The sequence below is a fragment of the Phoenix dactylifera genome, chromosome 3 (assembly GCF_051530095.1).
Source record: "Phoenix dactylifera cultivar Ajwa chromosome 3, Ajwa_hap1_PhDact_Kaust_v1.1, whole genome shotgun sequence".
Taxonomy (NCBI): Eukaryota; Viridiplantae; Streptophyta; class Magnoliopsida; order Arecales; family Arecaceae; genus Phoenix; species Phoenix dactylifera.
The window spans coordinates 47902533-47928883 of NC_143192.1; the positions used below are offsets into that span (position 1 = coordinate 47902533).

General features: G+C 40.3%; 3 protein-coding genes across 6 annotated transcripts; 2 read left to right on the forward strand and 1 right to left on the reverse strand.

Moving 5' to 3' along the window:
• The first annotated feature begins 1373 nt into the window (after positions 1-1373).
• Positions 1374-8080, forward strand: LOC103724193 (protein ROLLING AND ERECT LEAF 2-like). The gene is made up of 4 exons (XM_008815379.6): positions 1374-4026; positions 4155-4339; positions 6634-6857; positions 7021-8080. The coding sequence occupies exons 1-4, from the start codon at positions 2952-2954 to the stop codon at positions 7817-7819; spliced, it is 2283 nt and encodes a 760-aa protein (XP_008813601.4). The 5' UTR covers positions 1374-2951; the 3' UTR covers positions 7820-8080.
• Positions 8081-14350: 6270 nt separating this feature from the next.
• Positions 14351-15164, forward strand: LOC103700664 (oleosin 16 kDa-like). The gene has a single exon (XM_026802069.4). The coding sequence runs from the start codon at positions 14493-14495 to the stop codon at positions 14859-14861; it is 369 nt and encodes a 122-aa protein (XP_026657870.3). The 5' UTR covers positions 14351-14492; the 3' UTR covers positions 14862-15164.
• Positions 15165-17725: 2561 nt separating this feature from the next.
• LOC103713588 (ubiquitin carboxyl-terminal hydrolase 3-like) lies at positions 17726-25333 on the reverse strand. Of its 4 annotated transcripts, none has more exons than XM_008800571.6 (10): positions 25171-25333; positions 24866-24997; positions 24692-24742; positions 21775-21880; positions 21478-21536; positions 21296-21370; positions 20597-20645; positions 20394-20470; positions 18203-18288; positions 17726-18019 (listed from the first exon to the last, which is right to left on the reverse strand). In XM_008800571.6, exons 1-10 carry the CDS (start codon positions 25228-25230, stop codon positions 18016-18018), a joined length of 699 nt encoding a protein of 232 aa, XP_008798793.3. In that variant the 5' UTR covers positions 25231-25333; the 3' UTR covers positions 17726-18015. The 4 variants fall into 4 exon arrangements, with proteins under 4 accessions (XP_008798793.3, XP_008798792.3, XP_088574859.2 ...); XM_008800570.6 differs by having other exon boundaries at positions 17726-18063; XM_088718733.2 differs by having other exon boundaries at positions 17955-18288.
• Between the last annotated feature and the right edge of the window lie 1018 nt (positions 25334-26351).

The window sequence follows — 26351 nt, forward strand, 5'->3', positions numbered from 1 at the left end:
TATCAAGGATAGATAAGTGGTTTTCTTTTTCAAGTGCAAATATGCTGCTGATCCCTTTTTTTTATTTAAGTTAGAACACTATGGGCTCAGTGGCTAAACTTTTATTAGCAGGTCTAAAGAAGAGTATAAAAGAGCTTAAATAAAGTCATCACTCATAAAGTTGTATGCTATACATTGGAAATAAAGTGCTCTTCCAAGTTTGATCTCGCATTGGGGTATGGAAAGGCAGCATTCACCACGTAGTATTTCTTGGTGGGAATTTTAATAAAGACAGAAGGAAAGAGATCAAAGGGATAGGGAGAAAGAAAAACAGGAGACTTTTTTTTATTATTATTATTTCGTTTTGATAGGACTTTGAACAGAGGAAAGGAGGACCCGGAGAAAAGACACAGGAGAGCAGGGAGAGAGAAAGGAGATGGGACGAGAACGAAGACGAAGGAAGGGAAGATAAGGGCCAGAAAAGAAGGCACCATGCACGTGGCTGGTTGGTCCGAATGAAAGGTAGATGGCAACTTTTTAGTCGTTTCCATTCTCCTTTTCACACCGTCCTTTCTCATGCCTTCCCTTCTCTTTCCCTTCACCACATACTTTAGCTAAAGCCTCAGTTGTGTACCCTCCAAAATATTCGCATTGTGGCCACAGTCGCTTTGTTTCTTTAATTTAAACAACACTACGTCCATCTGAAAAAAAAGAAAGAAAGAAAAGGAAAAGAAGAAAAAGCCTAAAAGAACACAATTGCAGTGGCAAAGCAATGAGTAGAACCAAGTGTATGGTGACTCCATATCTTGTGAACACTTGGAAGAGTCCATCATCATCACGATCACCATCGTACTCTTCAGCTAAATATATTCATAATTATTTTTTAAAGATTGTTAAGATTGTTTATAAAAACTAAAGTTATTTATTGATTTTTAGGATGGATTATTTAAAAAGCATTTCGTATCCGTTGTTTTTTCACTTTGATCTGATTATATATTCTTGCAAATATGACTTATTGTATATTTATCTTTCAAAATTCATTATTTATATAAATATCCCAAAATAATTTTTTTAAAATATACCTTTTAATTTTTTGATTAATGGTGTTAATAAATGATTGTTTAAGTATAAAAATAACTTTATTATCCTTTTGTATTAATACTCTAAAAAATTCATGCAAAAGATAACTCTTTACGAAATAAATTTTAATCATATTAATGCAAAAGAGGAGTAATTACTTTTCTATACTTAAAATGATTATTTTTTAACACCATTAAGCAAAAGTAATGATTTGCAAAAATATAATGATTTGAGAAGTATATACACAAATAGTAATTTTTTAAGAACAATATGCAATAAACCATAGTTATAGGGGTATATATATAATTTTGTCTCTAGTTCTTTTGGGATTGTTGATCTTAAGCATAATTTATCTTTCAAGAAATTTTATTTGTCACTTCTTTCCTTTCACTTCTTTATCACTTTTTATTCTTGAACTATCTTCCATGACATGGTAAATCTTCGTATCCAACACTCACTATGGGAGAAAGAAAACTCGTGCTTCCTATAAATACTAGATACATAAATGAGTCTGATTGATGCATATATGTTGCTTTCTTTTATTATTATTATTATTATTTTGTCAGGCAAAAGCATAAAGGGCATAATGGGTTATGAGTTAATCTTGCAACGATATAGAAAAAGTAGATATACTGTAAATCTGCCCATTTAGTACCATCAAGAAATTATCATTTACTTAAAAAAAAGGCAAACAAAGCTAAATATGCATGATAAAAGCATTGATCAATTCTCTTTTGAGATATAGTCACTCTCTCCTTCATTTCATGAAAAAAAAAGATAAATAGATAGATAGATAGATATATTCCTAGGTAGAAATTATGTCAAAAATAAATTGACGACAAATATTAAGCATATGCAATGTTTATCTAAGAACTGCACTCAAGGCTACCATTTATTTCCCACACGATTTAAAGATCTACTCTAGTACTATGAAACTTAAAAATGTGCCTCCATAAAGATAGGTTGTGTTTTGTAAATGGGCACAACGCAATGGGTGGCAACTGCCTATTGTCTTAACCTTGTGCCACATTTTCCACCTGCTTATGAATTCTTAAACAGCAACAATAACATACGAAAAAGAACGTAAAACCATTCTTAAAATATCATGTCCACCTTAAACCTCCAATCAAGCCTCTCCATTAAATGGAACATAATAAGAACAAATTCATAATCACACTTTGAGATTAGAACTTCAGTTGGGATGATACTGCCCCTTGCCCATTGAGCAAGAGATTGGTGGTTCCATTCCTGATGGTTCCGGCTTCCCCTTTCAAACCCGGATTAATGTTCATGTCCTACCGGACATTGGCTGGATCTGTCCGGAGATCTGGATTTGGTTCCAAGTAGAAACGGATGCGGTTATAAGCTTGGGCGGTATGAAGCAATATATTTATCACACTGCAGAGTATCCCAGATGCTCGCTTTTAAGTACATATCATACGTACCCCATGGAAGTGCCTTATATTTCGGCTAAACGAATAAATTCCCTTACCGGAAAAATATCCACGGGAAAAGACGCTTTTATTCAATGTAATATAATGGGTCCATTAAACTAACCGATCCCTAAGGTCCATCTCCAAACCGACAGCTCAATCCGCACCGACCGCGATCCATCACTATTATCAGAACCATCCAATTTATGATCCGTGGTTAGGTAGCGGTCGTGATAAGGACTCACCAGTGGGCGCCGTGAGGCCAGGCTATTAATACACTGGAGTTTGACTCGTCCGCGGAAAAGCGATTAAGCACCGAGTGGACGAGAAGAAAGGGGAAGGTGGGATGGAAAAGAGTGGAGAGAATATTATGAGTGAGTGAGTGATTCGGGAGGGGGTCGGTCTCTCTCTCTCTCTCGTTTTCCTTAGGTTAGCTTTCGTTATTCCGGCAGCGGCGCGATGGGGTGCACGGCGTCACGGCTGGACAACGAGGACACGGTGCGGCGGTGCAAGGAGCGGCGTCGTTTCATGAAGGAGGCCGTGGACTCCCGTCACCACCTCGCCTCCGCCCATTCCGAATACCTCAACTCGCTCCGGCTTACCGGCTCCGCTCTTACCCGCTTCGCCCAGGGCGAGCCCCTTGCCGTCTCCGACCACACCCCTCCCATCCTCCTCCTCCGCACTCACCCCAATCCGCCCCCTTTCACCGCCACCTCCCTCCCGCCGCCCACTCCCCAGCCTCCTCCGGCGCCTCCTCGCTTCTTCCCTTCCCCCTCTCCTTCTCCGACCATCGCCAGCTCCAAGCTCCCCCACATCCTGTCCGATTCCAACCCCGCCTCCACCCCCTCTTCCTTCCGCAAGCCGCCCCCTGCCTCCGCCAAGTACTATCCCCACCTCCCCATGAACTCGACCTACGCGACCACCCCCTCCCAGTCATCCTCCGCCTGGGACTGGGAGAACTTCTACCCCCCTTCCCCTCCCGATTCCGACTTCTTCGACCGCCGGAAAGCCGAGCTCGAGGAGATAAATCGCCAGCGCCAGCACCACCACCTCCCCCGCGAAGAAGTGGACAAGGAGGAGGAGGGAATCCAAGGAGAGAGGGAAGAAATCCACTGCCGCGACTGGGACGAGCACTACAGCGGCACCACCAGCTCCACCACCGAATGCGACGGTGAGAACGAGGAGGAGGAGGAGAGGGAGTCGAGATCCGACGGGATTGCCGCCAGATCCGACTACGGCGGGTCCGACCCCAGCCGGGCGGCGCCGTCGGAGATCGGGTCGTCCGCGGCGGCGGAGGTGAAGACGGCCCGGCGGGAGATGTCGGAGGCGGGATCGTCGTCAGCCGGGTGGAACGGGCGTGAGGACGTCTCCTCCGTCGCCGAGCTCAAGATGGTGCTACGCCACCGCAACCTTGCGGAGATCGTGGCGGCGATCGAGGAGTACTTCGTCAAGGTGGCCGATGCCGGCGAGGGCATCTCCAATCTCCTGGAATCCGGCCGCGCCCAGTTCGAACGGAGCTTCCGGCAGCTCAAGAGTGGGCAGACTCGACACTTTCCTTAGGGCCAATTGCAATTATTTGTAATTAATTACACTTTGCAGGGCCTTTTTGCATAAAAATCCAGCTATAACTGATTAATTATTATTACTTTTAAAATCATATAGAGACGGTGTACCATTCGAACAGTGTACTGAGCGCGCTGTCGTCGAGCTGGACCTCGAAGCCGCCGTTGGCGATAAAGTATCGGCTCGACACCGGCGTCCTGGACGACTCGGGTGGAGGGAAGAGCCACGGCTCGACGCTGGAGCGGCTCCTGGCTTGGGAGAAGAAGCTCTACGAGGAGGTCAAGGTATTTTCCTATTATTTTCCTTTTTTCCCGAGAAGGACGATAAATTAATAATATTGGTATTATTTTGTTGTTGTTGTTCTTGTGATTCTTTCTACCCTTTTTTTTGGTCTTTATTACGGGGTGTCACTGTTCTAGCGTACGCTCTGATTTGCCCCCGTCTCGGGTGCCCTAGATTACAGGGAAACCGGACGGGTATCTTCATGCATACACGTTGGAATGTCAAAAATGCCCTCCCACTGACATTGAAAGCAGGGGGCCGTGGGAATCGTTGTGTGGAGGATAAATTCCAATTCTGGGCAGGATTCTTTGCCTTTTAGCCGAGTAACATTGAAACTGGTTAAAACCGACTGTTATCTTTTGCTGCTCTTTGGAGTATTTCTATTGGTTGGATGGACCACTCTGAATAGCTGTTTATGTTGTCTAATTTCTCTCTGATGCCACTGTCCCTAGGAAGGAAAAGCTCAATTGAAATTTTAGAATTGTGGTCTCACAATATCTTTAGGTTCTAAAATTAGAATGTTAAGAACATGAAGTATCAAAATTTTAGTTCTTTCTCTTTATTCTGAGATGGGCCTGGTAATGAACTGGTTTGGGTGCTTTTAACAAGCCTCTTCATCTGGTTCCTTGTCCCATCGCTCTTCCTTTCTTAAGTGGTGTGTTGAGCTTTCTTTCTATGCCAGTAAAGGAAGATCAGCAACCAGTTTCATAACTAAGGAATTTGTCATTCAAAATGTGATTTTAAGTTGGGATTTCTTGTTTTGAGGTTTTTGGTCCCTGACGTGATTTCTTGTTTTGAGTTTATTGGTTCTTGTCACGAGGCAAAGTGAAGGGATATGATTTTCTTTGGATGCTGTTGTCTGGGTGTCCGTATAGCTTGTGTGCTGGCCAGGTACTGATCTTTGAAGAAGGAATTATTGCTATCACTATCTTCCATGGGTCATGTTCACCACCTGGATGAATTGTAGCTCTGGCCCCTGGCTGTCATGGTTCACACTGTGGTATCAGCTTAGGCATGATCAGTTCTTGGTACTCGCCCTATGAAGCTTGGCAGACAAACAGACAAGCAACCATTAGCGTCGGCCTGGTTTTTTCTTGGAACGAATAGGCTCAATTATGAATACCATATAGAAATGCTAAGAGAGAAAGAAAGGCTTGGACGGTATTTGTGCTAAGATGTTGGCTTGGATAAGACCAGTACATAGTACGATCCAAAAGCTAATTCCAAACAGATCACATAAGGGTTTTAGCTCATGTCCGAATGCTGGTATCTGGCTCCGTACTGTATTATCACTATACAGGAATATGGTGGGGTGCTGCGCCATGTTCCTTTGATATGATTGGGGAATAGTCAGGTCCACAAGGAATTTGGCTTTATATAAAGAAGGGTTAGGGTTAGCTATCTGGGTCAATTGAGCATTTTCTTTTTTATTCGACTAATAAGATGAGACCTGAAACAAAGCATACAATCTATTCTACTGAAATTTGTGTTTTACTGTCAGGTTCAATTGAGGTATGCTTTTGCTTGCCATCAAATGTGTTGTTGCTTTCACTTGATTGGTGATTTTGCCTGTGGTAGATTCTCATCCTGTACATTTGCAAGCCGCGTTTTTTAAACAAGTTGAAATTATGGGCATCGCCTTTTATTCATGAGCTTCCATGTAAAAAATGGAGCAGACTGAAAAGTACAAAACATAAGTGAGTCTTTCATTTACATAATTGTAAAGTACCTTTTCCTTTATGTTATTGAATTCACTTGTGAGGGTGGCTACATGTAGGACTAATTTTCAGTCTCAAAGGCATGACATCAGTCTGTCAAATACAAAATGATGCATCAATTGACGATTTAGAATAACTGAAGTTTTTCCATAAATTGGATCACTTTATCAAGTATCATCGACCCTCTGAAAGATTTAACTTGTATATGCTGACCTCTAAATTATCAGCTTCTAATCATCTATCAGGTCATTAGTGCATGGCTAAGTAGTCGAAGGAATTCCCCATAGAACCACCCAAGAAAAATGATCCTTACCAAGCTAGTACCTAATTATCACTCATCAAGAAGTAGTATGTTGATTTTGATCAATTGATTTTTTTATACTTGTGGATATAATGGCTGAAAGATTCCACTTTTTTTTTTTTTGAGGAAAAGAAGTTTTCATATACTGTAATTGGGAAGATGACCACCTGCTTATGTATGCTATGGTTCTTTCTTTTTGATGCATTTTGCCGTCTTTTGCTTTTAACTTGAAGACGATGATTAATCTATGTTTTAATGAGTGAATTTATAAGTGCAGACTAGAGAGGGCGTTAAGATTGAGCATGAAAAGAAGCTCTCGACATTGCAGAACCAGGAATATAAGGGAAAGGAGGATGCAAAACTGGACAAGACCAAGGCTTCTATAAAGAAATTGCAGTCGTTGATCATAGTCACATCTCAGGCTGTCACCACCACTTCTTCTGCCATCATCAGAGTCCGCGACAATGAACTCGCCCCACAACTTGTTGAGATATGCTATGGGTAATGTATCTTCCTCTCCTGAATCTCAGCTGTTTACCTCACATCAGTAATTTTGTATGCAGAAACAGCTAGGGCGCCCTTTCCTAAGAACCCAGAAGGTCCTGTAAAACCTCCAACAACCTCCAACCATATCTGAATTATGTTATAACATGTGAACATGCAGGCTTTTGAACATGTGGAGGTCCATGCATCAATTCCATGAGGTCCAAAATCATATTGTTCAACAAGTCCATGGTCTTGTGAATCGATCATCTGCTGGTGAGCCGACATCTGACCTCCACCGACTGGCTACTCGTGACCTTGAAGCTGCTGTCTCAGCTTGGCATTCAAGCTTCAATCGTCTCGTTAAGTACCAACGAGACTATGTCCGAGCCCTCTACAGCTGGCTCAGGCTTACTTTATATCAAGTTAGCAGTGACAACCCCCAGAAAGACCATTCTTCTCCAATCTCGCTTGAACTTACTGCCTTCTGTGACGAGTGGAAGCAAGCACTCGACCGGCTTCCTGATACTGTGGCCTCTGAGGCCATCAAAAGCTTCATGAATGTCATCCATGTCATTTACACCAAACAGGCAGAGGAGCTAAAGATCAAAAAACGTGCTGAAGCTTTTTCGAAAGAGCTCGAGAAAAAGTCGGCATCATTGAGATCCATAGAGAAAAAGTACTACCAATCCTACTCGATGGTCGGCATGGCGCTTCCGGGCAGCGGACATGACAACGATGGACAAGTTTTTGACACACGTGATCCACTAGCAGAGAAGAAGTCTGAGATTGCTGCATGCCGGAGAAAGGTGGAGGATGAGATGATGAGGCATGCAAAGGCAGTAGAGGTGACAAGGTCGATGACTCTCAACAACATACAGACCGGTCTGCCTGGGGTGTTCCAGGCGATGACTGGGTTCTCAGACTTGTTTGTGCAAAATCTGGAAGTTGTTTGCCGGCGAGCTGGGTCTGTCAAGTAGCACGCTCATCAATATTTTTTTTTTGATTGCCTACTTATATCTATATAATCCAATCAAAGAAGTATATAGTTATAATCAGGATGAAAATTCCCCGTCTTTTGGTGTGCAAGGGGGATTTATTTGCTGTAGATATCAGTTTTGTTCTTGATAATTTTTTTGCCCTTTCTGGAATGTGGGAGGGGGTGGATGTCTTTGTACAGATGAAATGGGTTGGTTGGTTGGTTGGTTTGTGCTTTAATAATCATCAACTATCTTGGACTCTTTGCTCTCCTGATTTATGATATAATTTTCAGTTCTTTATGGCAGGATCAGGTCCTGCTCTCCACAATGAGGGTGTTTGGGGAAATTTCAGGGCTGAGATGTTTTTGATCAGACGGTGATCCGGCCGGTGTCGGGGGGTTTGTCTGCTGGCTGTTGGTCCCCTGCGGCTGGAAGATGTTTTTATTATAACTGGGAACATTGCTATCCGGATTTCCATTCTTCGGACCGCACAACTCCTCCGCGCCCCTTGTGGTTGGTGACGCTGGGAAGTGCCGAGGTGCCATTACAAAGTTTCAACTTCTTTGTGTGTAAGGTTTCATGTTGCTAAAGAATTCTTTTTGAATGAATGGTTCTCCTGTCGTCCGTATGCCTTGTATGGGTCATTTCCAGTCCTTGTTTATGATTTTTAATCCACCAGCTCTTAGAATTGATGCAATCATCGGTTCAAGATTCTTTTCTTTTTGGTAGCAAATCATTGGAACATTGGATGAGGGAGGAGAAAAAGAGAACAACAAGGTTTCCAAAAGATGGGCCATGAGGTTGATCAACAACGCTTGTTGAATCATTGCTTTGCTTACTAGAACCGCTCTCTCTCTTCTCTCTCTCCCTCTCTCTTCCCCACCTCTGTGTTGCTGTTGCTGCTATTGTTTTTATGGCTTAAGAATCATGGTGTTTTTGTAGAAACTAGAAAGCAGTGTGGTCGGATGTTTTGCGAACCATTTATCTTCTATTAGTTGCGCATCGCAAATCATCTCTGGCAGGTTGATGGTTAAATAGTTCGGCAACAATACATGATGTTTCTTCCTTTTCTGTGCAATTTTTTTTCTCTCATACTAACGGTTCTTACTGCTCCTATATGCGTTATCTGATGCCAATGGTTTTAATGGGATGCCGACCTGTCTTGGTTGGCATCCCTCTCTACTTGGGCGAAGTCCAGGTTGTGACCAAATTTTATCACACAGACAATTAATTACCTTGAATAAAATCAAAACAGCAGATGTAGCAAGGGGATAAGAAAGACAAATTGTGAGGATCCGTGCGGGCGTGTGTTTAGTCCCACATCGGTTATTCGCTGGGTAGATCTTGGGTACTTATACAGGATCAAGAAATCCAAATAATACCTTCCGACTAGCCATTTTGGATGAGGTCCTGGATTGTTGCACAAATCTTTGCTATTTAACCATGGCTTTGAATCATAGGCATCTGTCGGAATTTACATGACAAGCAGGGAACTCTTAGTAACTTTTTCTTAAAAGGGAGTCTTTTTATGAGCTTTGATCATGTAATGATGCCGAATACAATGCACAAATTTACCTTACGCTTTGGATTTTAGTTATCTGGTAATATTCTTGACTCCACGACACCTGGGGATGTATGCCATATGATGGCTGGTTGGTGGAATCATCTTGTTATCTCTGTTGGGCGGGGGGCTGAAATTAACTCAACACAACATCTTCCCTTGGTTGGCTATCAAACATGGACTCCACATAATTAAGGTCTTAGGCGAGAAGGGCTGGTTGGTGGAATCATCTTGTTATCTCTGTTGGGCATGCAGCCACTGAAACTAATTCGCACCTTTTTCTGTTTTGTTTCTTACAGTAAGAGCTTATGGTTTGCTGTGAAGACTTGGCTTGGAATTAAAAAGGTTTCCCTCCTTCCTTGCTTTCACTTTGGACCTCATGGCAGAACAAATGGATTAAAAATTGTACGAGAACTGCCTGGGATCAACCTGCCATTGACATTTGTTTCGGAATTTGGCAAGAAAGGGGCAATGGCGTCTCTTCTCCAGAAAGCAGTGTCCAGATTTTTTTATTGAGGTGCCTTTGTTCCAACAAATATTCTAGAGCTCATAACCTGGTGTCCATGAAGTAGCCGAACGTTCTTCCTTCTACTTACTTCTGCACTCTGCTTTCCTTTGTTTTGTAACGCTTCTGTTTTCCTTTTCATTTCCTTTACATACTTTCTTGCAGTAAAATTTTCAAGGTAGGAGTGGTTTTACACTCCTCCCGAGTCTCTAATAGCAAAACAAAAGGAAAAAAACATGCACTTGCATTTGCATGCAAGTCAAGTCAATGCCAGCGTGAACTCTCCTTCATTACCCCAAAAAAGTTTGTCTCTCATTCGAGCTGTACTCCGGAAACTTGTCTTCTCATAATAGAGGTAGCAGACTGTTTTAATTGATGCAAAGAGACTTATTCCCCGCTGGAGAGGACTCGTGAGCAGCCAACCATACATGATATTGACATCGCATATGAGCTATAAGTTTGTTTTTTAAGAGTCCACAGGACTGTATAATTAATTCTACGCATAATCTCCTGCAAGCAAATACAGACAAAGTCCTCATTGGATACCCATTGGGTGCCCGCTTTTCATAGCCGTCTTAGAAACTGTAACAGAGAAGCTAAGAAAGCCCCACCAAATGGAGCATATTCCGAGTTCTCTAATGTTTGTTTTGTTAAAGGCAAATACTTGTATCACATGGTATTCTGTATTCATTTCTGATCACCCAAAGTCTTGGATCCAGTGAACCATTTGTTTATAGTTTGGATTCCAGCATCGAATCGTTTTTCGCTGGAGTAGAACGTAAAATATTCGCTCACTCTAGCGGCAGAACACCCATTATTCCGTAACCCAAAACCACAAAAACTTGCTCTTGAAAGTTAGAAAAGCCTTCTAGGAACACAAAAAGAAAGGTCTACCAAAATGATAGGACCTTTCTTTATGCAAGATTCCGAGTTCTAATATGAGAACGGATCAGTTCTTCTATTCAGCCAGAAATGCTAGCTACTTTAAATGCTAATGCATGCACCAAACCTTCATTCTTCTCCTATAGATAGACACTTTCACCAATCTCCTTGATGTGTCCTAACAAGCTGAGTAAAGCTAATCAAGCTAGCGTGTGACTCCGGGACGAGATGTTTCAGGTCCCACAAGAACCAAAAGAGAGAAGATCCCACTAGAAACCATACAAATGCCAAACTATTGAAGCGAGGCCCAAGAGGCACCCTCCTTCCACCACTAAAATACTGTATGATAATTGGACGGCAGTGGCTGCATGTAGACCCTGCATGGGTCCGGAAACATCACACCCCATGATGCTTACATGTGGGAACATGATGATGGAGAGAGAGGCTTCTGCCAAAATTATGTGCTCATGGAAAGCGACTCCATCCATTTGATGTTACAGAAATCGTCGAAATAATCCAAGCCAGCAAAACAAATCTAGCTAATTGAAAGAGATTTTTCTGTGTCCTCGGTTGGTAGGAAGGGACAATAAGAGTTCTTGTGTCGGAAAGTTGATGCCACACCACTTGGTCCTACAGCTTTAAGGGCTGTGAAGACCCCAATGAATAGGATCTCACCCGTTTGTTGAAGCAAATCAGGCAGAGGGCCTTTGATGTCTAAATTATATAGGACACCTAGCTCATTCCTCTTGGTTGAGATTGAACAGTGGCCGGAGATTTCCAAAGCTGCAAATTCTTTATGATGGATAGAGAACCTAAATGATATAAGGGCAGCTGCTTTTCTTGGGTGGATGGATAAATGGACCCTAACGGAATCCTTTGCGGTGCGGCTTTTGCACTGTCTAGAGTGCAGCACCATTGTGGATAGCCACTATATCATCCATTCTGAAAGCATGCGACTCTCCTTCGTTTATGTGATGCATTATATATCGTGCCTAAAAATATCTGGAGATATTCCTAGAATAAATAAGAGCTTCTCGTCGCACCATAAAGGATTCAAACTCCGGAATGGACCACCTCTGAAAACTACAAGAAAACATAGGGACGGAGGCTACAAGCAGAGGTTTCCTTTGTAAAAATGGAGAAAGCAAACGGCTCACGTTCCTTAAGAAAGTAGAGCAAAAGATGGAAAGAGACAAGCTGCATGCACTTTTCTTAGAAGAATAGGTTACGTTGCTTTAGAAATTACATAGTGCAAGTTTGGAGAAGTTTACCAGGGTCGAATGGTTAACGTGCCCAAGATAACTATGGTTATCTCTATTTAAAGTTTTTATCAGTTATTATGCACATTGTCTATTTTAAAAAAAATGAATTATTGCTTTTTTTGATTAAAAATACATTCTATATTATATATATAACAATTTGATAACTATAATTTTACTTGATGAGTTTATCTATCACTTTATATATTTAACTACTAAAACAAGGCCAAACCTAGTTTCCTCATAGACCGAGATCATTGATTGATTTGCTTAATCCGGCATGTCGACGACCCAATCAATCGTAGTTTGGTTTTCAGAAAGCACTCAAAGCAAGCGTTAAACCAAAGAGTTGTTAATTAGATGGAGTATACCAAAAAAAAGTGCATGTGGAATCACTTGCCCGTGCCAAGGACTATGAAAGAAAGGAGTCTTTCTAAAGGCTCAGGTCTATGATCTCCAAGATTCTACACCTTGTTGCTGAATATTGATAAATAAATGCCTAAATTAATCTGGCAATCTTGTTAGGTGAATTAACACAGACTTTTCATAGAATTGGTACCAGAGAGAAAATTGAGAGATTCTTCAATCCATTGCAATTTTGGAATTATTGTTATTATTAAGGAGGTTAAGTCTATCTGCTAAGCTTGGGCTTCGGCAGCCGAAGTTAATCTTGAGAGAACCCCATGAAAGTTGAGTCAAGAATTAGAACACTTGTACCTCTGATCATTTTGAGGTTGTATATATACTTCTGTTTAAGTGGGTTATGTATATACTTAGAAATTGATAATGCAAGTCTCAAAGCTGGAACAGTGGGCCCGCAGGCCCAATCAGTGGCAGGCCTTACAAATTAGAGTAAGTCCGGGCTGAAACGTGAACCAAGTCATGACCTGGAAGTTCACTTTTCATTATGAGCCTTCATTCGGCCCATCATGTAATTTGTTAGAATCATCTCAAGGACCCAAAAACATCCAAATTTACGTAAAATGAATCAAGGCACTCTTGTCTAATCTTATCTAGTTTGATGTCCCACACTATCACATTTTAAAGATTTTTTATATAAATAACTATATCTAATCTCTATTTTTTTTCAATAAATTTATTTTTAAGTTGGAGGTTCCATGGGTTACTCAATCAATCACCACCACCTTGCATTAGTGGAATAGGAATAATGATGGCTGAGCAACTCCATAAACCAATTCCAGTAACAGATGTAAGTTAGGTTTTTGTTTTTCTTAAACATCTTAAGCTTAATTTAGATCAAATACCATGACATTGTAATTTTTTGTAAAATCTTTTGCATATACACCCTCAAACGTTTCTCTTTTTAGACTATACATATATTTAACCCCATTTTCATGCACAACTTTTGCGCTCCATTATGTTGTGCCAATCATTTTAATTACATTATATCCTTCCTCGGCAGATCTCACCTGCATGTACACGTACGTCAAGTATGCACACAGTAGTGGTACATGCATGATAGCGGTATCCTGCCTAAAAGATGGATGGATCATACAACCCTGGTATGAGTATATTTACGGTAATCAAAAAATAAAATAAGATAGAAAAGGAGAAGAGTGGCTTTATATCAGACAATCATCAAAATATTGAGCCACATATAAAATGGTCCAATCAGCCACGGCCCGTATATATCAAGGGCCCTTGGCTTACCACCCAACCCGTCCACCTGGGTGATGTAGGATGGCAGGGAAAAGAGGGAGAAAGAGAGAAGAAGGAGAGGAAAGGAAGAAGAGAAAAGAAAGGAAAGGAGGAGAACCATGCTTTTCATCTGGGTTTGGCCTGGCTTCACGCAAGGGTTCAGAGAAAAGAAGGCTAATTCATTCAATCATTCATCAAACCCTAAATACGAACATGAACCCATATATGTAGAGTCAAAAATAACAAAAAGATCCTTAGAAAGAAAGTAATTACATAAAGTCCTAAAATGATAATATGCAAATAAACCTATAACATAAAATCAATCTAACTAAACTGGTTGAATTCATTGAGCTGGCCGACTGATTTGGCATCGGTGTCTACACCACGGGTAGCACTTGTGAGCTCGGACTCGATGGAGCCAGAGTCCATTGCGTCGAGTCGACTTGCTCGTGGTTCACCCCGCCACCGAAATCCAATGGAACACTCTCGATCCTCTCGTCCACCTCGGTAGTGTCGCCGATAGCAGCCAAACCAAGCTCACACGCGTCACCTTTCCACCCACTTCACCCTCATGCAAACCACCCTGCACTTGAAACCCCTCGGCACGTGCCTCTCCACGCGTCCCACACCATTCCTCCTCCGCCCTTTCTCTTTAATAAGAACCCACCTCCTCACTCCATCCGTATCTTTCCCTCCCTTGGAGAAGAGAGCGAGCGAGAGAGAGAGAGAGAGAGAGAGAGAGAGAGAGGAGGTTGGCACGGCACAGCATTAGTGAGGAGTAGAGCAAGAAGAAACAAGGTCGAGGAGATGGCGGAGCATCAGCCGACGTCGCACACGATTGTGAGGGGAGTGACGGCGGCGACCATCGGGGGATTGCTGCTGCTGCTGTCGGGGCTGACGCTGACCGGCACGGTGATCGGGCTGACGGTGGTGACACCGCTGCTGGTCATCTTCAGCCCGGTGCTGGTCCCGGCGACCATCGCCGTGTTCCTGCTGGTGGCCGGCTTCGTCACCTCCGGCGGGTTCGGGGTGGCGGCGCTGTCGGTGCTCTCCTGGATGTACCAGTACGTCACCGGCAGGCGCCCGCCGGGGTTCGACCAGCTGGAGCAGGCCCGTGCCCGGCTTGCCTCCAAGGCCCGCGACATCAAGGAGTCCGCGCAGCACCGCATCGACTAGGCCCAGTCCTCCTAATTAAATAAACGAATCACCGCCCCCTTCCCCTTCACTTTCTCGAGTCAGAGCTTGCACTCCGCCGTTTGCTTCCCGAGACGTCCTTGGCGTTATTCTTATCAGAGTTTCCGTGTCTTGTCTGTGTCTTGTGGGTCGCCTTTTATTTGCAGCTGTTTTCCCTGGTAGAGGCTTTCGTTGCATGCTGAGGATGACGGTGTTTAGTGCACTTGCTTTAGTTTGGTACCAGTTATGATGCTATTGCCGACATTGTTGAATAAATTGTGGCTCCTGCTTGTGTGTCTTATTATAGACCTGTTTGTATGCAATTATCATGATGTTGGAGTTGCTGTCATGATATATAGCCAGATGTTTGCACTTATTTATATTATTTACTTAAATTGGAAAACAATAGCTGGACCATTTTAGGATCTCACCTAAGTTCTAAAAAATATTTAAAACCTCTCTGGCGGATAATCATTGGGACTAACTTAAAATTTTTCTTATGGTTCGTCTCAATGAGTCTGCTAAAATATTTTTTTTACTATATGTGGGTTATAGAAATCGCCTTGTGCTGTAGTACTTTTTAGTATATATGGGCTATGGATCGGTTTCGTCTGCAATTAAATATACATCTGTACGGAATCTCATAGTAGCGCGTCGGGTTCCTATTTTTGGCCCAGCTGGTTGTCAGCCTGCACCGATATCAGGCTTTGTTTTTTTTTTTTTCCTCTTCTTTTCTCTTTTTCACTCCACCGGGTTGAGAAAAGGGGAGAAGAAAAGAAGAAAATAGGGAAAGAGAAGCTGGTTTGTCAGGTTGCGCCAAGGAATAAACTTGTCGTCGTTCATCCAGTTCTGTTCGAGATGAGGTGTCGCGTGCACTTGTGGGGTAGCAGCGCGCGAAGGTTACTGTTGGAGTAGCAAAACAACGCGGAATTCCAACCTTGGCTGTACTTCTCCGGAAGGAAAGTAACGGCTGTTAAGCCGAGTTTGGATCCTCTCAGAATGCTGGCCTTGTTTAAGTAACAGCAGTTGGATTTTAATGGCTTAAGAGCTTTTTTTGAAAAAAAAAAACTTCAACTTCCAACCGGTGAAAAATAGTTTTTTTATGTCCCCCACAAATTTTTTTTCATAAAATATAAAAAATCTTATTTTTATAAGAATACTATTTTTTATTTCTCTTCTTCAAAAATTCCAACCATACATTTTTTTTATTTATTTTCTAGTTAGACGACACATTTTCTCCTTCCTTTTCTACGAACCAGATGAGTTCTTAGATGTAGTATACGGTGAAAAATTTAGAGACGTGGAATGGGATTCACAAAATAAAAAACCTATGTTTATACGTATATTTCACCCTAGGTTCGAAGGAAAGCGCAAGAGGTAAACACACGCATGTGCCACCATCCTCAACTGCCAGGTTAACTTTTTGCTATTTATTAACGGTATAATAGGTATTTCATATAATTTTTTTAGAAAAGCATATGCTCAATAAAATATAAGCCACTCTAAAATATGCTACTTTTTCATGCTCAACCAAACATGCTAAAACTATTTTTCGAAGCATCATATCTACAGAAATCATCCTCTCAGAAAAAATATTCTAGTGAAAGAAAAAAAAATTCACAAACAAAGTGTTTTAAAGTTCTAAAATATGCCTCTTTTTGGTTGCAGTGTTGCTGCCGGTGGGAAGATACTAAAGCAAACAATGGATTCCATACTTTGCCGTCCATAATATAGTAATGTTGTGCCAAATTATTTGATCGATCAAATTCAAGCCCCACCTCATAGGTTTTAGGGATTAAAACGACATGCGCAAGTATCTTCACTTTCCTGGAGGCAGGGAAGTGGTTCATGCTGTTTGAGTGACAATAGAGCAACTCTAGCCGCCGCAGATAATAGGAGATGCAACATTTTAAGCTGCTAAGAGGCATAAAAGCCACCTTAGGCTTCAAGAGCAAGCTATTGGAGCTGATTTGATGTGATAGGATCTATGCATATATTTGGTTGGAGGAAGTTGGACTCTAACGTTAAAATGAAAATGAGTAGCTCCCACTTCAGTTGTTTGATTGGAAGAAGTCCTATTCCAATTACAATTTAGGAAAGAATAGAAATGCTCCAATCCTCCAAAATCTAATTCCTCTTTAATTTTGATCCCAAAACAAACACATCGAGAGATATGACCACTCCGATTCCCATTCTAATCTATTTTGATTTTAATTCTAATTCCAACCATGAACCAAATGCATTCTACAAAATAACGGCCTGAAACTTGACTTGCGGTTGAACTGACAACTAATTAAGTCATCAGTCGTCAGCCATGCTGAGTTGTGCTGAGGTGCAACCAACAGATACTGCAAGGGCCTGTTTGTTTCGTTGTATCCAGGTCCACTTCGCGAAATGTATGAGCTGCTTGGGTCCCTGCAGCTCGTTGGGGACAGGCTGCAGCAACTCTTGCTGCGATTGGGCTGAAAGGGCTTGTTGGGCTTGAGTAAGGAACAATCTGACAGCAAGGACCTGCAAATAGCCAAACGACGCAAAGGCTCGCTTGATAGTCACCTACGAGATTCTCAGCCCAACGCCTACCGCACTTGTTGCTCCTTTCCTGACCTGTCCACGACCCAAGAAGGAAACATCATATTCATATCCGACTTCGCCGGATACGAACTGTTCTGAATAAAATATAGACATCGACACTACAGGGTGCTTTGGCCGGCATTGCTTCCTCGGGGCTGAAGAATATCTTAATAGAGAGGGAGATGTTTCCAGGGTTGCAGCAAAGATGCCGCGGGAACACTATGAAACTCGCCATGTATGCTGCTTCTTTCAAATTTGCAGCGCAGCATTAAACTCTGGAGCATCCAAGAACAGACTAAAGCATAACAGCTGGAAAGCGAGCTGCCAACAATCAGCAAACATGGAATGCAAGTAAAAATTCCATGCAAGGCATGATTGAAGAGTAATGATACCACTATTTTGTCACATATCTGCGACTTGGTCGAACAAGGCATATGCTTACAGGACTCACAACATCTAATTCGTTTCTGCCTCAAAGCTACCATGACAAGGAGATCAATATATGGTTTCTTCCAAGCCCAAAAATATTTGAGTACTAGCACATGTAGCAGCATGGCATATTAACCAAAACGGCAGCACTGTCTGCTTAACTGCAAACATCACGAGTCCATCACCATTTTGTCAAGATTTCTATCTACACAAACCCATAAAATCATAAAGATTTTGAGTTAATGATCAGGGAACATGTAAAAACTTAGGATAGCAGGCAGCCTAACATGGACTGTCATACAGAAAGATGAACTGAATAGCCAACTGGTTTCAGTGTTAATTACATTGCTTTCTTTGAGAGTGCCATGACATTGAAGTTCATTGAGTCAGGATTTTTCTGGATCATGGCTTTTATAACCTTTGCAGCATCCTGTCAAAAGAAAATTTGCAAAGGCATTACATATAATATACAGAATGACTAACACAGGAAATATGCACAAACGAATGTATAAAATGAATCAAGCCACTTTGCATGTCGAAGATAATGTATCCGGTAATCCAATGGCACTGAGAATGCCAAAGCACCAAAGAAGCATTTTTTTAACAGACCATATTAGACTTTATTTGAATTATTTAATATTAATAACCATTATACTTTTGTTCCACCAAGTTATGCATCGTATCATGAGCATGCCGTTCATCAAACTAAATGCAACATTTTCCATCCTTCATGGTTATCCCCGTCCCATACTTTGGGTATGTGAAGTCTTGGTGGCTCTACGGCAGCCTGTTAAGGCAGACACAGGACCTCAAGGTGATGACTTTCTGCCAGGCAGTCCATTGCAGAACATTCCCATTGTTAGGAATTATGAACCAATAGACCGCTAGTTGGTTGAGTTTATTCACAGATCATATTTATATGATGATCCACACTGTTGAAACCAACACGTTCTGGAACTTCTAATAAAGTCTTACCATCTTACTTAACCATTTGTTCTTATTCATGGCAACATGCTAAAGAGAAAAACAATTCTCACAGAGCCCTGAAGAAACAGGATAAGCACCCTATTACTCTCACCGGGGGTTGAGGATCGCGTTCCTAGTTGGCAGGCCACCTAAAAGCAGAACTTCAAGGCTGTCTAGTACTGTTATTTTACTAAGAACTAAACCCACCCATCTGTATATATATTAGCGGAACTCACTTTTAGATGAGGCTCCAGTCTCCAAAGGCGCATGCAAAAGTTACCCCCTTTTTTCAATTTTAATTCACTACACGAAAGAAAGGCAATATTAAGATATTTCTCTAAAAAACATGTGGACAATATGAAAGAGCACTTCTCGATCATATTACATGACTGTTTCAGGACAACAGAAACAAATGTTGTGAATAGAAGTATGGAGCAATAATGTGAAGCCACTGAGCATAAAACATCGCAAGGAAGAGAATGATATGATGGATGGGAAAACTAAGGATGATAGGGTTGAAATGAGTCAATTCAAGGAACCGTACTAAGAATCAATGTTACATGGACTCGTGTATGGATGCCAGGTGAAGGTATGTGTTTAAATGCCCGATCCTTCAATTTTTTATGGATTTCTTCTTTCACATCCACACTGATGTGTCCATAACAATACCCATTTCTTGGCATCAGGTTCAGATATTTGAAGCAAACCACAGGTTAGGAGGACATAGCTCAGGATATACTGGCGAATAACTATTCACCAGGAAATATTGACTTGCCAGCCGGCATGGTACTGAAAAATATGTACTATTCTAGTGCCTTACTAACGTGCAGCACCAGCTTCATATCGCTGAGTGCTAGTACTTGGCATGCTGCTGTGCCAGAGAGCTTCCAGCATTGGCACAGATTGTCAAAGCACAACATACCACGGGAAGTAATGTGCCTGTGCCAAGCTAGAATGCTACAGGCATGTGATTCTTCATCCTTGTGTCCACAGAATCAGTACAGGTGGAAGTTGGGAAGGATTTCAAAGAAACAAGTATTGGCGGATGAATGTATCCATCAATTGAAATGAAAGAACAAGAATTCATAGTCATCCATAATAATTTTAAGCCTTGAAGGGCATGATCAGATGTTTTCATAATTTTCTAGAGCATAAGATATGCACTTCCATCAAAAGATAATTAGTTTGTTTGGACACTACAGAAGTATCTACACAACAAGATACTATTTTTCATGCATAGCTTAAAATGAAAGCAATATCAGCCAAAGAAGCTAGGACATCACCATTAAAATGATGGCGACGACGATGATGATAAAGAAATGGTATGATGACATCATGAGATAGTTGTATAAAAAATGATGATTATTTTCCAGAAGACTTCTCAGAAAAGTATTTTTGTAACATATCGATTGTTGCCATTTCTTTCCCTGGAAATAGAATGGCTTCCCTTGCAACACCTTGATCTCGTAGTTTATCTATAAGACTATAACTATTCTTGGCCAACTAGTCAGCAAAGGACAGAAGAGCACAAACAATAAAAAAAAGGATTATCAAAAGAATACAGAGCACCTGCAACAAGCTACTGGGTGATGAGGGACCATGAGATATCGGCTGGGACTTCCTCCCATCAAGCTCATAAAGCTCTCCTACAATATGCCATGAAAACAATAATGCATTTGCTTTATTCTGACTGTAGAAGATAATCCAATTCAAACGTCAGTGGTAAATAAAGCAACTTAGGAAACATCTAAGGAGAAATTGATCATCCTTACCATCAACACATGTGAAGCAAATAAAATGTTCATTTACATCTGAAGAAGCCTGGAAGAATAAAAGAGTCAAATACAAGGTATGATTCACAGTTTACTCCAAACAAAAGTACCAACTATATGCTCCTTACAAAGGTAGCAACTCAGGTCAGCTTTAACCCAAACCCGACCTGACCCAACTCAATTAGGTCAAGTGGGCAAACATGCAACGAACTTGGGTTGGCTTTTGAGCCTACACATAAAAAGTTGATTCCAAGTTGTTCATGTTTGGGTTGGTCAAACACATTACAGCTCATGTTGAGAAAATATTGCACTCCCATCACAACCTGATTTAGATAAAGCCCACATACATATATACATATGGTACCCGCAGCTATTTTTCTAGTATTACTCTAAAAAGAGACCTTTTTAACTGGTTTCGTATTAATCACATCGAGATCATAAATGGCCTTTCTTGCAAACTTGAAGGTTAACTGAGTGCTGATCATATTAAAATACAACAATAAATGACCGAAGCTGATTTTTTTTTTTTTTGGTTACGACAACAGAAGCAATTTACCACATTAGTAACATTAAATGGGTTGTAAAAACTTGAACACGGGCGGCCAAAAAGTTTGAATGATATATTAATTGCTGAATATTATACTGACACTTAGTATCACAAATTGACAGTATGCTACTCATTAACCAAATAAGTATCACCTCCGTATCCCCAGCAGTAGCTGCTACAGAATGAGCATCCTCCATTTCCCTGTCTTTTTCAAGAAAATCAGCACGCTGAAGAACACAAACATGATGTGAAAGACTCAAAAGTTAATGAACAGAGAAATACACAATGGGGAAGTCAATAGCTAAATGAACTGGGAATGAAGGTTGATAAAAACCTCAAATGGATCCAAGTTAGCTGTTGACTTGTAGAACCTATCAAAGTACGAGCCCCCGACTGGAAACACAACAACGAAGAGAACATGCAGTTGAAAAATAATTAGCCATGAACATTAATAATTGCCGTAATGCAGCTAACTGTTCTGGCTATCAGATCCAACTTGAACTGAAATCTGTTAAATTCAATAACACTCAAAAAAGACCCTTCACCTGAGAAATGTATATAGCATTATCTGTGAAAGTACAAGGAACCATTGTCCAAGAATTACAGAACTTAACGTATGGCTTGGACTTACCTAGATTAATTTCAGATGTTGCATTTCCTACAGCATGAAGAATACCAATGGTTCCACAAGCATTACCAACTGTCTGCTTTAAAAAGTACACCTTTTTATTTGGCTCCTGCAACCAAAGAGACAGATAAAGAGTAAAACTCAATGCAATATTGGTAGCAGAAAATATCATCCTTCTGTCAGAGGCTGTCTTATACCTAATTCATCATTCTTCCTACAAAGGGTCACATCGTTCATCATTATAAGCTTCCTCGATTCTCGCATAGCTTCCAACCAGTTTCTTTAGATTTTTCCTCCCAACATTAGACACAATCCTGATTCCCCCCCCCCCCCCCCTCAAAAAAAAAAGGAAATAAAATATATATAAAGAGAGAACACTCTGAAGACATCACTAAGCGTTATTTGCCTATTTGAACTTACTATGTTTTCTTCAAGTTATCCCTTAAGTTTCAAAATAACTGCATATTCATTCATCAGACCCAGTTTAACCCTAGTGAGATAGTCTTGTCAATATCCCACATATCCTGTATTCCTGTATGACACAACCAAGAAAAAGAATGCAATCTTTTAATATATTACTCACCTATTACGACTAACAAACATCAAAGACACCTTTTCCAGATCTGCAAAATTGAAGCCTCCCCAGAACAAGAGAAAAATTGAAAATCCTATGATGTTGAACTCATACAGCTCAACAACTTAAGATCATGGATTTAGTACCATAGCATATTGTTCCACACAGTATAGCACATAGCAGGCTGGGCAATATAGGCATCATACAAAGGAATTTGCTGGCCAGACTGTGACTAGCAAGCATGGACCATTGAATTTGCTATGGGAATTGACACATGCTGGGCATGCAATCGGCACCACAAAATACCATATATAATGCCATCTTGAGGCTGGCAAAAGCATGGCATTAAAACCTTTCCTAATATTGAGTATTAAGGATTTGTCTCATGTTTATCCTTTCTGGCTTTAGTGACAAATAAACATCTGTTTTGTTAATACACAAACTTGCAACTCAACAATCTTTAGAGTTTCAGTCATTAGAACTGAAATGAATTCTCACCCCCAGTCTAGATGAGCCCAGGTACGTAAAACTGTCCTAAAGAAACACCAAGGTCATCTATTAATAGATGTTAATGTGCCCAGCTATGCCACTATAATGTGCTAATGCATGAAATTAGCCAGCAATTAACGAACCCCTACCTGTAGGTCATTTGCTCATATAAAATGCAAATCTTAAATCATGTAACTTTTGATTTCACCACTATTGAATCAAAATCAATCTAAACACAAAAATAAATGCATCATGCAATAAATCATTTTTGATTTTAGATAAGCATTCTTATATTATTTTAAATATTTTATGTTATTTTATATAAATATTAATATAGTTCCAAAGATTTGCATCCTCATTGTAGCACCCACAAAAGGTCCATTGTCAATAATGAGTTCGCACATTTTCAAAATAAGAAGCAAAGGGAAGCTAGATAACGAAAACATTAAATTAAACACATTACTGACCAAGATATGCTGTAACTGCAAAAAGTAAACGCAAAGTACTATTAAGCCAAATTAAACCAGAAGAGCATGAATCCAACCAGGGATAATTAGTCATGCAATATTAAGATAGAGTTGAAGAGGGTATTTAAAAGTCCAATGAAAACATCAAAGAATTAAAAAAACTCAAGAGTGCCCCAAAAAAAGACCTTGAGAGCTTGAAAACTTCTATAAACACACACAAGGTAGCTCGAAGATGCTCACCAGCAATTAAGGAATGACAAAAGAATTATCAAAAAGAAGGAAAGCCATATAAAATGATTCAAGAAGTTTATATTTGATAACTACATGGCTAAAGACCAAGTGCATACCAATTTGGAGAACGGTGTTTCGGAAACTCATATGTTTTGAGCACCAATAGTAATAGAGCAAAGGAAGATGGCTAAAATTTTATATTCTGGACATATATATGAGCTGTAACTTAATAATAATCAGGTAGCCAAATACTGCTGGTAACTTGGTTCATATGTGGGGTTATAACATAAAATATAAATATATATCAATATACCATTTACATTAACACTCTCTAATGGCTTCTAACAATATTTGCGGCTAAACCTTTAAGAAATCTCCTAGAAGTGTCTTTATGAACCAATAAGACCTCGAAAAGTGGTTATCTTATTATTTTCTAAGGAAATGACCAAGCTTAAGTTTACGAACAATGTTTTTCCATTCACTATCAATATGTATGCATATCCATGCGAACATTCAAAAACAACGATTCCATATTGACCTTGCCACTTAATTTCCCTCAGGCATTATAATCATATAATGAAATAAAAATAATAGCCATTTTTCTTGACACCATCCCCCAAGTGTAAACAGATCATATACAGTAGTGGTCCATTTTCTCCATCGTCATTTTCATTGTTTGTGGTTTACAGTCATTTTCTAATGGCTTGCACTGACTGCACGTATGGCACAGACTTTGTAAATGCTGGCAGTCGTGGAGGGTGCAGGACCAACGCACCGCAGGTTCTTTTTTCCCCCTTAACCGTGGGTACAAGGTTTTGTATCTCTTTTGATTTTCTTTTTCCCTTATACTACCTTGAAATCTGGCCACCAGCCTACTGCCTATACTATTTTAATACATTGTATTTCCTACATCTCAAATTTTATGTTACCAAAGAAACGTTTCTGCATCATTATAATTATACGTATTAGCTTGCCACCTAGCAATTTGCAATATTACAAAATGACATGCAAAGTAATTCCAATACTTTTTACTTACTCCTTTCTTGCAATCTCTTAATTTTCCAAGAAATTCAACATAGTATTTTCAAAATGCGAAAGGAACAAAATTTTTTTTACTCCAAGTTAATAGAATTAGATAACGAAACCTAAAACAAATTACCTTCTTCTCAGTCGAGTCTTGTTCCCTATCAGCTTTCCTCTCAGCTTCAGTCTGAATCAAAAGCCCCGAAAGAACGATCATGATTTAGAGAGAGAGAGAGAGAGCGATGGATAAAACCAGGTAGCAAGATGAAGAAGATAGATGAAAAAGATGTGCATTAACCAATGGAATTACCTGAGCAGTAAGTGGGAAGAGAAAGATCACCGCGAGGACGGGCTTCGGAACCATCTCCAAGAGCTCCTCATCCAAACCATATACATCATTAAACTCCGCCTCCTCCTCGCCAACACCAAGTCCCCAGATAAACTGCATCACCATCATTAAGTAGAAAGAATTCCATCCCGATAAAAGATAACGTTCCGATCAGAAATTTATAATATTGGAACAAACGATTGAATCGGGCTCTCATCATCTTCCAAACCCTAATCGGCGGAATCCAAATCAAGGAAGTTTGGAAGGAGATGGAGGTGGAGGAGAACCTGGTTCATGACATCGGGATTGGCTTCGAGGGGAAGCCATCTCTTGCTCGGTGCCGCCATCGGGGTCGCGAAAGCGAATCCAAATGAGAGCGAGCGTTTGGCAGGCAGGCGACGTTAGCTTTGCGGCTTGGCGGGGGGTTGAACTAAGAATCGGATATATGGGCGAGTGGCGTTTGGCGAGCCAATCTTAGTTATCTTAACTATTGATGATTTAAAATTATCATACTTAATATATTATATTTTAATAATTAAAAATATTTAGGTATTTGTACAAGTAATTTATTTCGTCCTCTATAAAAATTCAAAATCACCTACTAAAACTATCCCTAATATATTTTATAAAATATATTTATTGATCATATAAAATATATTATAATAAATTAGCAATATATTTTTATTCAATGATCCTAGAAATTATGAATCCTATAAAAATATATTAATTACCATTATTGGATTAGTATTTTCATTTATACTTATAATATATTATTATTTTAATAATAATTACTATTTTGCTTAGAAAACTAAAGTAAATTGAAGTAATATATTAAGTAGTTTTATAATTATAGATATAAAGTATAATAATATATTTCTATCAGAATTTAAAATTATAATTGTATAAAATAGATAACAATATGATTAATAATATATTGTAATATAATATATATCATAAATACAATAATATGAATATAGTATAAAGTAATTTATTCTGCAACGCTGCTCTTCCTTGCTAGCCCGTACGAACTCATCTCTTTCTAAATCTATCAATGCCTTCTACTCCCTCTCTCACCTTCCATATGGCCATCCCCAACCACAGCACATCTCTCTTGCACATCACGGGCTGTCGAGTCTCGCATGATATGATCGCATCCAGTCCCTCTCTCTTGGTGGAGGCACAAAACAGCCCACCCCCCCCCCCCCCCCCCCCCCCCCCCCCCCCAATAAAAGAAAAAACACCCCTTTTTTTCTTCTGTTTTATAGCTTGAATCTTCCTTCTCATTCATCTTCTTGGATTACGCTACTGTTGGATTTGCTTTGAGCAGAGTTGTCGGAGTCTAGGAGAACAGGAGGTGGTCTTCAAAGGAAGAGAGAGTTGATAGTGATGTAGCTAGTTGTGCTCATGCAAAAGCAATGTGAGCAGCCGATGTACTTAAAAAAAAAAAAAGAAGAGAGAGAAGAGAGAG

Excerpts from the sequence above, each read along its gene's own strand:
- LOC103724193 (XM_008815379.6), top strand. The coding sequence starts at position 2,952 with ATGGGGTGCACGGCGTCACGGCTGGACAACGAGGACACGGTGCGGCGG. Across the intron at positions 4,340-6,633 it reads AGCTCTACGAGGAGGTCAAG|ACTAGAGAGGGCGTTAAGAT; the intron begins GTATTTTCCTAT and ends TTATAAGTGCAG. Across the intron at positions 6,858-7,020 it reads CTTGTTGAGATATGCTATGG|GCTTTTGAACATGTGGAGGT; the intron begins GTAATGTATCTT and ends GTGAACATGCAG.
- LOC103700664 (XM_026802069.4), top strand. The coding sequence starts at position 14,493 with ATGGCGGAGCATCAGCCGACGTCGCACACGATTGTGAGGGGAGTGACG.
- LOC103713588 (XM_008800571.6), bottom strand. The coding sequence starts at position 25,230 with ATGGCGGCACCGAGCAAGAGATGGCTTCCCCTCGAAGCCAATCCCGAT. Across the intron at positions 24,743-24,865 it reads TCTTCCCACTTACTGCTCAG|ACTGAAGCTGAGAGGAAAGC; the intron begins GTAATTCCATTG and ends CTTTTGATTCAG. Across the intron at positions 18,289-20,393 it reads CACCCAGTAGCTTGTTGCAG|GATGCTGCAAAGGTTATAAA; the intron begins GTGCTCTGTATT and ends TTCTTTTGACAG.